Source organism: Protobothrops mucrosquamatus, unplaced genomic scaffold, assembly GCF_001527695.2.
Source record: "Protobothrops mucrosquamatus isolate PMUCROS unplaced genomic scaffold, P.Mucros_1.0 scaffold160, whole genome shotgun sequence".
NCBI classification, from domain to species: domain Eukaryota; kingdom Metazoa; phylum Chordata; class Lepidosauria; order Squamata; family Viperidae; genus Protobothrops; species Protobothrops mucrosquamatus.
The window spans coordinates 1,089,014-1,103,013 of NW_015386524.1; the positions used below are offsets into that span (position 1 = coordinate 1,089,014).

General features: G+C 33.8%; 1 protein-coding gene across 1 annotated transcript in view; it reads right to left on the minus strand.

Moving 5' to 3' along the window:
- Positions 1-13,322: 13,322 nt before the first annotated feature.
- The window catches only part of LOC114922400 (olfactory receptor 5F1-like), a 2,002-nt gene continuing 1,324 nt past the window's right edge, over positions 13,323-14,000 (minus strand). Inside the window, exon 2 of the mRNA XM_029283648.1 lies at positions 13,323-13,695. Within this exon, the coding sequence (XP_029139481.1) occupies positions 13,323-13,695 (373 nt within the window). The remainder of the gene's footprint in view (positions 13,696-14,000) is intronic.

The window sequence follows — 14,000 nt, forward strand, 5'->3', positions numbered from 1 at the left end:
CCCATTTCTGTCTGCCAGCTTTCCAAGCATCAAATGAAGACTATAAGATCAGATTACCTATTATCATTTCTTTATTACAATGATTCTATTTAACTACTAAAGTTTGATCTATGACATAAAATATAATGACCAAAGAACATGTTTATTTAGACCAATAATTAAGGAATATAGTGATTGGTCCTCACTGGTAGTTTTCAAACAGAGGATGGACAGCCATGTGTGAAAGGTACTTTAATTAGGATCTGCAGGGATCAGGGATTTGTATTCAATAGTCTAAACCACTACTTCTGTTCTTGGATATGGTTTTTCAATTTGTGATTGCCATTCATACATTTTTCAATGATTCTACTGTTATTACTTATGGTATTTTATTGCAGTATAATAATGTGCTACCTTAATGGTGTATTTTAAAAGTCATTCGTTGCCAAACCATTAATTGATAAGTGTTGAACTAGAGATATGCTTTCTTAATTTTTTTCACAGGCATGATATAGTACTCATTCTCTATTTCCCTAAAAAAATTTACAACCTTCCCATCAAATATAACCAAATAATGGAGTTTTTGTCCCATAATTTTTAGCTAAAAATTAGATTGACATACCTGCCACAACCAGAGCTTTTAAAGATCAGTATTCTTTTGAGTACTGCTACTCAACCATTTGTCAATAACTAGACAAACCATGGGTCATTTTTCTTTCCATGTATAATATAGGCCTTCGCTGGCTCTTCACCCCTTATATCCCTCAGGAGTGTCCCATTGAAGCCTCCTCCTCCTTTTTGGCTGACCAATGGGACTGCCTGGGACTTTGTTGGAGGAAAGGTAATTTTCTTACCCAATTCCTCGATATCCTCAAAAATGGCAGAGCTTTTAATGTACTGCCTTCACTGGTAAACTTATTAAAAATCCAGGGAGATATTGGTTACATTCTGCAATGAAAATAGCAGAAAATAGTCCATGTTGAATTTAATAACAGTCAAAGTTCTTGAGGGTTTATAACATTTTGTATTAAGTCAAAAATGCTTTATGATAATGTATGTCACAATTTGTTTACAGTGTGCAGTTTTTCCCAGATAGAGGTTATGGGACCAAGAGTTTTAGTAGTATATAAATGAAAAAAGAATTTCAGAAATGCCATTATACGTTGTCCCTTAAAGGTAAATAGACCTAAAAATAAGGCCAGTGATATTAACTCAGCTATTACAGATCAGATCTTCCAATATTTTCTACATTTCTACAACCTGTAAATGTATTTTTTTTTCAGATATCCGCATCAGGGAGAGATATTATCATTTAAAATACATATTAGCATATAAAATCCCATTCTGCATAGATTCTCATTATTTTGATTAATAATACTTTTTTGTGTCTAAGTTTCTGAAAATTATTTCCCTTTGTTTCCTCTCAACTCACATAACATATTAAATCAATAGGTTATGCTTTTATTTCTTTAAATTCTCTTCCCCCTGTTAACATTATAGAACTGAGTCTAACAAATAGTCAAGTGAGAGATATTTAACTAAATGACAATTTGCTCCTGAAAGTAGCATATGGCTTTTCTGTTAAATGTTCAGTATAAAAATCACTTACTATTTTTCTTCATAGAATTTATGTCTTTAATGAACACTTTTTAGACTGTGAAGTAAAGGCGCAGTATTGTATAAGTACTGTCCAACTCTTGTTGGGCACAGATGCACTGATATATCATCAGTGGGAAAGACTGAATGTATATTTAGCAAGCTTATTGATAATTTTATTGTTTCCCTCAAGACTTAATTACATAGAATAAGACCAATCAAAATTAGACAAAATATTAACACAAACATCTTGTTAATATAATTAGCAATTAGCAGCTTCTGTTATCCATGTTCAGATATGAATTGTGATAAGTTATGTGGGAGATATGTTCTATAGAATGTCTCATTGCCTAGGGTTCTATTTTAAAGTTTTCTTTTAAGAGATACCATCCTTGTCAGCCTTTTGAGGTAGATGAGGAAAAATTCTCAACAGGAAGACCAGATTTATAATGTACTTTACAAACTGAAGAGAATACCCTATTTAACTTCTTGCACCTAATGTAAAAATTGTCATAATCAAGATCTTTCAGAGTCTGATTAAGACATTGTGTGAATTACTTCATCTATAATTTCAGAAATTAACTTCCAGTATGAATAATTATTTCCCATTTCAAAGTAGTTGATCTTCCCTTTTAATTAAAATAAATGCATAAGTCTGAAATGCATGTATTATATATCTGAAGAAGTTTTATTATTGCAATTGGTTATGATAGCATATGGGTACACCATTATTTCTTTATCCATTATTTCTAATCCAAATCATCAATTAGTTCTTTTATCCTGAAAGCAGAATACAAGAATCACAATTTAATTCTCCATTTAGTACCAAGTTTATGTCATAAAATAAATTATCCATTTAGGTGAAATGAGGTTCACATTTTTTAAATATTATTTATTGTTTTATCATAAAAAATAAAATACAAAACAGTAAAACAAACAAACAAACAAAATGAAACAAAGAAAAGCATACATTCAACCCTAACAACAACAAAAAAGAAAAAAGTGTACAAAAAAAGAGGAAAAAGTGATTAATTGAATTTAATATTTAACATATAGGATCCACCCTGGCTGGGTCTGAAAGAAAAGAAAAAGCAGTAAATTCTCCTCCCCTTTTACACACACACACACACACACACACACACACACACACACACACATACACGTATGTATGAATGTGCGTAGGAAGTCCACAATCAGTTAATTTTGCCATTTCTGTTAATTCAGTCAATTTCAAAATCCATTCTTTAACAGTCAGCGTTCCTTTTTCTTTCCAATATTTGATAAATACAATCCTCATAGCCGTCACCATGCGAAGGACTAGCACCCCAAATTGTTCTTCAATTGGTTTGTGCATCATATCTAAAATAAAAGCTTCAGGTTTCATTAATATTTATATCTTAAATATTTTTATATTATCATTGTTTTGTTTATTCAATATGTTTGCAAGACCACCACACATGATAAAATGAAAGTGGATTTTGACTACAGTTCCAGCATATATTAGCAATCCTGTTATACATTTTCACTAGTCTATCTGGGGTCAAGTACCAATGATACATCATTTTATAATTTTTTTTCTTTCAAACTATAATTTAATGGAATTTTTAGTTCATTCCTCCATACATTCACCCATTTATCTAGCATTATATTATACCATTTTTGTCCATTTTACCATACACTCTTTAACATATTCATCTTCTAGTTCATCTTGAGTAACATTTTATATACTTTAGAAATCAAGTAGTCATCTCCAGAAAATATATTAGAGCCCAGTTCAGATTTAGTTCCTGTGAAAACAAAACTTTTTAAAATTAAATTTAAATCTTTCAAAATTCCATAATAATTAAACCAATCACAAGCAAATCCTTCATTTACTAATTGCTCTCTTGCCTTTATCTTAAACCCCTCTTTTTCAATTATCAATAAGTCTTGATATGTCATCTATTTACATTCCAATATCATCTCTGTTCTATGTAGAGCTTCTTTATCAGCTAATCTTTTTTTATACTTCCACCATACATGTGCAATCCATTTCCTAATAGCATGAATCTTAAAACCAGGCTAACTTTTATTTTGTCATACCACAGATAGGCATGCTACCCAAATCTCAAATAAAAAACCTTTGCGGTCTAACAGCCTTTAATTTTTTAAAGTTATTTTAACCATACCAGACAATGAACATCATAATATAATCTAAGATCTGGCAAACCCAGGCCTCCTTTATCTTTAGAATCTTGTAGCAGCTTATATTTAATTCTTGTTTTTTTTATTTTACCAAATAAATTTAGATATATCTTTCTGGCACTGTTTGAAAGTGGAATCTCTAATCAATATTGGTACAGTTCGAAATAAAAATAACACTCTAGGCAGTACATTCATTGTAATTACTGAAATTATTCCCATTAATGACAAATCTAATTTTTGCTATCTATTTAAATCCAATTTTATCTCCTTCCATATTTTACCATAATTAGTTTTGTAAAGCTTAGAATTTTCCTCAGTAAGTCATCCATCAGTACTGTACCTTTTTCACAACTTTAAAACTAGTTTTAAATTCCATTTTCTTCTCATCTTCCACCTTTATGTTCTTAGTATTGTCGTCTTTGATTTATTTATTCTTAACTGCCATTTTTCCAAACATTTTAATCTTCTTTATAACATATTCAATATTCTCTAGCAGGTCTTAATTAATATCCAATTATCAGCAAATGCACAAAATTTGTAATTATGAGCTTCAATTTGTAGTCCTTTTGCTCTGTTATACTGTCTAATATCTCTATTTAACAGTTCAAACACTAGAATAAATAATAAAGGGTATAACGGTCACCCCTGTCTTGTTCCCTTATCTATTTCACATGGTTTTGCAAAATCTCCATTCATCATGATCCAAGCTTTCTGGAGTGTATAGATGGAACTCAATCCTGTATAAAGCTCAATCCAAAATCCATGTTTTCCACTACTTTAAATATAAAGGCCCACTTCAAGATATCAAACACTGCCGGATTGCAGACTTGATAGCTTTATTTCTCATGCTGTAGATTACTGGATTCATCAGTGAAGGGATAACAGAGTATAGCACAGTAAACAATTTCTCCAATTTGGACAGAAAGGTGGGCATCAGGTAGGCTAAGTGAGCCAAGAGACTATTTCCAGCAAAAAGGGAAGCAACAATGAGGTGAACAACCAAGATCACCAGTGGATAAATTGATCAGAAAAAAATACATGGGAGTGTGCAGATAACTATTGATTGCTATCAAAAGAATAATTAGGAGATATGTAATTAGGAAGAGTGCGATGTATACAATCTGAACCTCCTAACGTCCAGAAACTCCAAGCAGTACAAAATCCTCTACATTTATTCTATTAGACAAGACTTTATATTCTCTCCTGTAAAAAAATGAAGTGTACATATTAACACAATAATAAAAATGCAGTATATCATGTATAATAATATTTATAATAGTATAGAATATAAATAATACAAATAAATATAGTAATATTGATCAATTCAGTTATTTTATAAAATATCAATCACTTGTATTTTTTGAAACAGTATTCACAGTACTTATTCTGATATGTTTAATATGTATGTTTTCTAATGGCAAGAACAATATCTTTTACAAAACAATATAATTTTTATAATTAAACAATATTAATTTATTAATCAAAACTATATGGTCGCCCATCTCATGGAAAGTGACTCTGGGCAGGTTACAACATTTCCAAACTCTACCTAGAGGAAATGTGGTACCTCCTGTATGCAAAGTGTATTTTTTTATGATTGAGTCATACTAATCCTCATTTTTCACTCCACTCTCATTACACCTCCATTATTATTTTAAATACACTTTTATACTAATAGTAATTCTATCTGTCTTCATCTCTACTACATGTCAGATCTCTTTCTTATGACCAATCTACTAGGTTCTCTTCTTAGTTCCTACCTTACCTTTTCCAAGGTAGATTCCACCTGAGAGGAGGTCATGTTTTGGTGGTTTTATTTTGCTTAGCTATCATTATTAAAATTAAATGTTAATTTTTTACATTTTTCAGTTTAAAGTATGTTCCTTCAGTGCAATACTGTGGATACTTTCTAGATAGGAAAATACTAGGTATTACAACAACATCCCAAAATATTTCATTTAAATCAGAATTTCTTTAAAATGCAGAACTAAGCTCACTATTTCCAAATTTCTGGGATAAATATATGGCAGTAAGCCATGATAAGGCCATGAAAATACAAAGATTAATTTAATGACATGTTAATGCATTACATTCATCTTTGGAGTCACATGTTTCAAGTTGACTTTAACTAAACATGCTATAAGAAATATTGATCAAGAACAGTTGACATGGCAGCAGAAATATATGTGGAAATAAGCAGAAATGCCAATATTTCGGGACAACTGAAAATGTAGCAATAATTGTCTGAAAATGTAGTATAACTGGAATCATTACTTATTTTTTTCAAAAGATCAGCAAAAGATTTAAAATGTTGAAAAGAGAAGCAGCAGGGAAAAAATAAAACTTTAACATATAGATTCTGAAGATCAACTTGAAGAAACTACTCAGTTAAGTAGTGAAATATTTTGAACAAACAGGAAAAGAAGTCCAGCTGCCAGGACTCAACTTCCAGACATTTGAAGACATACAATAGTTGAAATAATTACTTAATTTTTTTCTCTAGGCTCAATCAAACTTATGAGGACACATCAGTTTCTAATTAACTGGCAAAGTTTGAACATTTCTACCTTACATCAGTTTGATTCAGTTATAAATAAATATATAAATTCATTGTCTGAGAATTGCAGCAGTTCCCAAAATGGCCCCCACTTCGAAGAAGACATTAGGTTGCTTCTATATAGAAAGGCTGTGAGGTGATTGGCTGTTTCTCTTTCCAAAAGGTGATTTCCAAAGATTGCCTTTTGGAAAGAGAAGCAGTCGATGTGTCATGTGGCTTTCCTATACAGAGATTGCTTCATGCCATCCTGGAGTGGGTACCATTTTAGGAGAAGCTGTAATTCTTGCAATCCAAACTTCTGGGTTGTATATTCACAACTTCTATATGTTTAGCAAAGACATAACTGCTGAGAAAGAAATTATTAAGAGTACTACAGGATGGAAAGATTTTTTTTTTATTATTTTAAAAGTAGGGTTCTTCCTGTATACATGCACATTCACTTTGTATATATAAATATAAAGATATGTATAATATGCCTCCTATCAATTTTACAGTATCACCACTGTCTTTTTAATTTCATACATATTTGACAGTAACTCCAACAATTCCTCCTTAAGTACTATATAGTTTTGAATTATCGGCCCATCTGTATCTGAGTGGTTTCCCACATTGAGTTGTTTTCTTGCCTCTTTTATTTCTTGGATAGCTATATATTTATGTAATATTTGTTTATGGTAATCATTACTTCCTTTGATAATAGACTTTTCAATTTATTTTTCATGGCAGTTTTATCAATCTTAGCCATGGTGTGTAATTGTGTGATTGTGTGATTGTGTGTGTGTATGTGATGTGTGTAGATATGTATGTATATTTGCATATACATATGTATGTATATATACACACACACAAACAAACACATACACACAAATATATATATCCAATTTGCAATAGTGGCAAATATCTGTAGCTCAGGTATAGGATGAGGGTGAAGGTTCATTCTCTGAGCTTGTGGGTTAGTTTTTGAATGTTTCATTACCAGGCTAGATGACATCTTCAGGGGCATTTAGGAGATGTCTGTGTCAGTGTTCTTCTATTTATAAGGGCTTCAGATGTGGGTGTATCAAGTGAGGGTCTTGTGTGATGAATCATCAGTGAGAGGCTTGTGATGAGTCTTGTGATGGGGAGGTTACTTCAGGTCAAGGTCATTGGAAGGTGAACTGCTGAGGGGGGAAGAGGGGGCTTGTGTGGGTTGGTTGTGGGTTGGTGCTGTCTCCTGTCTCCTGTTGCACCAATCTACAACAAACCCACACAAGCGCCCTCTCCTCCCCCCTCAGCAGTTCACCTTCCAATGACCCTGACCTGATGTAATCTCCCCTGAGGGACTGTCCTTTTCTAAATCTCTACTGATCCAATTCAATCCAGCAGATTTGGCATGCTGCAGATCCCATCAGCCAAAGAGTGTCAACTGGTGGGGACTAGACAATGGACCTTTTCTGCAGTGGCCCCTGTTCTGTGGGGTATCCTCCCCTCAGAGGTTACAATGGTCACAACCTTGTTGCCTTTGATAAGGCTTAAAAAGGTTGCTGTGTTTCTGAGTTCTGAGTACTGAATTTGTTAAGGGAATCTATTTCTTATTATTTAACTCTTTCCTAGTACAGTTTCTTGAGTAAATTTGTGGTAAATTTTCAGACAAATGTCACAATCATAGATACCATGTTCTTGCTTGTTTCCTTGTTAGGGACCAATAACAAGTTTCCTGTTTTTAATAAATACAAATAATTTATTAATAGCATTTTCCCCCAAAATTCTATATAAACCCAGAGAAAAGAAATTTTACATTTCCTAATGAAAACAATGATGACAAAATTGGACAGCAGAAGTTACACAGAGGCTAATTCTAGTGTTGCTGATGTCTGATTAAACTGTAATGAACATTGAAAATACAGACATTTATTCAATCCTGGATGATTCTAATGTTCAGTGAACTTCTGTGCACCTATGTATTTCCTTACAATGTAGGCAAACAACATGACCTTGGTAATTAAGTTGAAGAATTACATCAGCCTCACCCAAACTGCTTTGTGTGATAATTCCCTTCTGCACAAATGCCCATTAGCATTGCCTCATTATGCCATGTGGGAGTTATTTTGAAATGTTGAGGTCGCTCTATGTGGTCTCATGAAATTTGTGGCATGATAACATAGATGACAGTTCTGTATTTATTTACTTAGGCTCATATGTTGTTCCATCAAACCAACTCTGATATAGACATCAAAGAGTAACCTTAGAGTACAAATTCTGAAGATGGTGTGTTACAGTTAGAAAACCCAAACCTTTTCCGCTTTTTTGGCTTTAACTATGGTCTATTAGTGTGAGGGTACTTGGAGAAATAAGAGAAAATCTCTGGATGTCAAGGTCAGCCATATAGCCATCTCATGGCTCTATCATTCATTGCTGTTCAAAACAGGGTTTCCTAAGTATACATTATAGAGTACATTGAATCTGCAATAAGAAATGTGTTGAGTGAAGGCTAAAGGGAGCATGTAAAGAAACGTGGAGCATGCAAGAAAACTAAAAATAAATCTACCTCTTTGTATGCATCAATGTGATTCAGTTTAGGGAAGAATAAAAATACAACTATTCAAGCTACAGCTTTTCTTTTTCTTTTAAAACTTTCTAATCTTTCATTTTATTGTTTTGGATATTTTTAAAAATGTCATTTTTCCCCAATAACATATATTTCTTGATACATATGCTTTTAAAAGCGTACTTACAATCCTCTGCTATTTTTAATCTTACTTGCATTAGGCTGTTGAATTTGTTTTGCCAGTTCTCATGATGGCAGTCATTTATAGAAGTCTGAGAAAAACAGTTTTTTTCTCAGGGAGATGAGAGATTTGCTTAAATTTGCATTGTTAAAATTCTTGTGAAGATGGCACTTGTAGTGATGTGCAACTAAACATCGGACACATATAACATTTACATGATCTGCTCTTCTTGTCCACCTGAGGAAAGAAAATATGGGGGGTTAGATGAAAATTTGGGAGATCAGTGAATTCTCACACATAATGGAGTAAAAGAAAAGGTAAGATTAGTGTGGGTTTATGGAATTATACTGAATTTCTTTTTAAAAAATACATTAATTTCAGTATGGTGCAAGCCATTTTATAGTTATATCTTTCCAAAGCATTATATTAGAAAAATGTTCAGAGAGAATAAAAAGCTTTTATTGTTCCTTTTAAGTGAAATTAGACTTTCCAATGTGAAAGAAATATGTATATAATTTGGTTTTCATTTTTCTACAGGGAATGACATAATGTCATGTCTAACACTACAAGCATACATAATTTTGTACTTGCTGGATTTTCTGGAAATCAAGAGGCTCAAATTTTACACAGCACTATCTTCTTATTAATGTATCTCTTTGTCCTGGTGGGAAATCTTCTGATTATTTTTTTGATACTGTTCAATCGTTATCTGCATACCCCAATGTATTTCTTTTTAATCAATTTAGCTATTGGTGATCTTGGTGTCACATCTGCTATTATACCCAAATCTATAGTTAATACCTTCATGAATTCTAAATTGATTTTGTATTTTGAATGTATGACACAATTATTTTTCTATGTTTCTTTCCTATCATCAAATTTATTCTTTCTTACTATCATGGCCTATGACAGATACATTGCCATTTGTCACCCATTCCATTTTGCATCCATAATGAAGTGGTCCACTTGCTTCCAAATGGCGGGAGGGGCCTGGGTGATTGGATTTCTGCATGCAGCTCTACACACAGGGAATATTTTTTCTATGCCTTTCTGCTCCAATATTATTAATCAGTTCTTCTGTGAAGTTCCACAATTAATCAAGCTCTTTTGTTCTGATTCTTATCTCGATGAAACCTGGGTTCTTGTCTTTAGTTCATGCTTAGGAGTTGGCTGCCTCTCATTCATTTTGTTGACCTATGTGCAAATCTTTACTACTGTGATGAGTATGCCCTCAGTTGAGAAAAAGGAAAAGGCCTTCTCCACTTGCATCCCCCATCTTATTGTGGTTTCCCTATTCATTGGTAGTAGCCTCTTGGCTCACCTGATACTACCTGCTAATTCTCCATCCAGACTGGATCAAGTGTTTACCACACTATATACTGTAGTGCCTTCACTCATGAATCCAATAATCTACAGCATGAGGAACAAAGATGTAACAGCTGCCTTTCTGAAATTGCTTGGCTGAAGATTATTTAGCAAACAATATTAATTCCCCTTTGATGCACCAATTTGTTTGTCATGTTAATTTTGAAATTCAGCATAAGATTAGGCATTTCCCATTGAATGAATATTTTGGTTTATTTGATATATTATAAATAATGGTCTGCTGCATCTGCCAAAGTAAATGTTTTACAATATTGAGCCTCTTATGGCATCAATTCTGTTGGGATTATGAAGATATCTTTCAGTAAATTATTTTCATTGGTTATAGTTTTATAGATGACTTCCTAAAGTCATTTTGGAAAATGAAATTGTAATCAGGAACAAATTAATGTAACTAATTAATGTTTAAGGAAAATGGGTTTTAAATCAGACATCTGATTTTAACTTTTTATGTTTTAACTGTATATGTAACTGTAAATCTCCCAGAGTTACCCTATGGTAAAATGGGTGACAATAAATTTTATAAATAAATGTTATGTAGGGCAATAAAAAAATAATCAGTTACTTTATGGGATAGTTGTGTGCAAAAGATACTTGAGACTAGTCATGTGGAAAAAGGTTTCTGACTTAACCAAAGATTGGCAAAGATTTATGTTTGTTTGAGTATGTGTACATAGTCAGGGATAGCTACCAATATGTACAGGTCTCCTAAGTGATTTCAGCTCTTGATATCAAAATTGAGCCTTCTTCTTATCACTTTTTTTGCTATTTTTTATAGGTGATTTGTGCCCTTCTAGAAATATTAACTTAGTTTTCCTATCAGGGCAGCAGTTTCTGTGGCATATGATGCGATATTAACAAGCAAGAAATTGCCTTGCAATGCAAGTTGTGGCTTGCATCATGACGCCATTTCTGCCATCTTGCTTTTTTTTTTAACCTCTCCCTGTGAACATGCTGAACCAAGGTAATGATTTTGTCACAACCATGAACGCTACCAAATTATCAAGATAATTGTTTTTATGTATTACTAATACAGGCAGACTTTATATTGCCACAGTAATGGCATCCATATGCCATACTATAAAACTGCTAGTATAAAAATCTGATGCTCAGTCTTAAAGCTGAGACTTTTATCAAATAGTTAAAAATGTTGTTTTTCTTTCAGAAATAGATAAATATCACAGACATAATTGTCCTTTATAGTTGTAATCCATGCATATGTTAAGGACTGTAAAATAATTGCTTGACTGAGACAGAAGAGGCACTCTTTTTACTATGCACAGCTATATTTATGGGAATTAGTGAAAAAGCAGAATTGTTTATAGCAGAATGTCAAACTTTCCTGTCTAACTTTTATTCTTTTCCAGAGCTATTTGTTGGCAACCACCTGCTTTCCTCTCTTTCCCCTCTTTTTTCCATCTCTGCTTATTACTGAGAGAGTGATAGGAAGGCTTAGATTTCTTTGTGTATGCCTAAAATCTTTCTTCAACTCTTTTTAGACCTGGTCAGCTGCCCTTCTAGGTAGATGTTGTGTGATGTATCGTTCTCTGTGTCTAAGTACTATCCAGTGCGTGTCTTCCCTGAAGGCCCCATGCCTCAGACCTCAGGGAACTGCCTTCCTCTATCCATATATGCTTTGGGTTTGGGGTGAAACATGCCCCTATTTCTAAGTTTTCACTTATTTTCTCCTGGAAAAGCCTGAAGCTGACGTCTTCATCTTCTTTGCCCACTGCCGTCAGGAATGAACACTTCCACATCCCAATGGCCCAGCACATTCACAGTGATGTCTCTTTCCAACTACCAAATTCCCACAATCAATCCAAAGATCTTTACTATTTTGATGTCTCAAAACAGCTTGGAATAAAATATGGCAACCTCTCTTTGTCTTTTATCTATTTATTTCTGCTTTTATGGCTTAAACCAACAGCATGTCCACCAGCAACTGAGGAAAGGAGTTTTCTCTCAGGCCTTTAAGCCTAAGCCCCTGCATGGAAGGTTTGACCAGTCAAAATGCTAACTCCAGTTTCCTCCACAACAGTCTTTGCTAGTCACCAAATCATCTCTCCTGCCTTGTCTCATCTGCCCACTGAGATCACAGCTAGATCACAAGCCCATGCCTGAACCCATTTTCTACATTTTGTTTTCATTTAACCCACTCAGCAGCAGCCAGCCTGGCAACAAAACCTATATCTACAATAAGGAAAGATCTTTTTATTTCTACTGAAATTGCATTAATTTCCAGTAAGGCATTGTTGTAGCATTCTTCTGGATTTGGGCAGATGTTGAGGCACATGCAGACCATTTGTTCATGTGTCACAGTAAGAAAAAGCATCAAATTTCACTGTGTTGCCATTGGACAGTTTCCAGCAATGGTTTGTATGATCTGCAAGGGGGGGGGGGTGATCAAATATTCTAATAAATAGAGAACAATGTCAGGTCTTGGGCATTTAGCAATACTAGCAAAGTGCTTCACTCCAAAAGCAATAACACATTTTCTCCCAAAAGAAGCATAACATAAAACATTAGTTAGGTTCTTGATGTACATGCAGCATCATTATTTCTACTAGATGTTTCATTACTCAGCTATGTAATACTGACAATGAATGAGAGATTGGAGATTGCTGGCTATCATATACTATGAACTTCACCAAGATTGTGTGTGTATGTGTGTGTGTGTGTGTGTGTGTGTGTGTGTTGGGGATATCTGTGAAATAGATGGAAATAGTTGGAAAAGGCAAATGGTACTCCCATTAGCTGTAATAATAAAAACTCTAAGGCATCCATTGTGAAGTTAGTTTCTTTTATTATTTAAACTGCGTTATTACAAAATCATCAGAGATAAAACATGATTTTTCTTTATATCAATTATTTTAATGATTTTGTATGGGTCTTAATTCAGTTATAAAAACTTCCAACTATAACTTGCTTTTTCCAAGAGCTTTCCAAAGAGACCCCTGTACTTCCTTGTTTCTTAAGCTATAGATCAGAGGGTTGAGCAGTGGTGTAATGATGGCATATAGTACTGAAATGAGGGGATCTTCTTCTATAGAGTGAGCAGATGAAGGACGTATGTAGGTGTAGATGATGGTGCCATAAAATATGCTCACTACAGTGAGATGTGATCCACAGGTGGAAAATGATTTTATCCTGCCACGAGCAGTGCGAATTTTGAGGACAGAGGAGACAATGAATATATAGGAAAGAAGGATCAGGCTGAATGACCCAATCATAATGCCCCCAGACATGGTGAAAGTCACCATCTGGCTGATGAAGATGTCAGAGCAAGATTATTATTTATTAAATTTATATCCCGCCCTTCTCCTTGCGGACTCAGGGCGGCTGACAATCGATTAAAAGTACACCAATAACAATTACAGAATTAAAATTAATTAAAAAGAAATATTTAAATATAGTCTAATTAAAATATGATTAAAACCCCTCTAAAAATTGCCCTAGGCCAGTCCCGCTTGTTGGAATAGCCATGTCTTAAGGGCGCGGCGGAAGGAAGGGAGATCAGGGATCACCCTGATCTCTGGGGGCAGCTCATTCCAGAGGGTGGGAGCTCCCACAGAGAAGGCCCTCCCCCTTGGGGT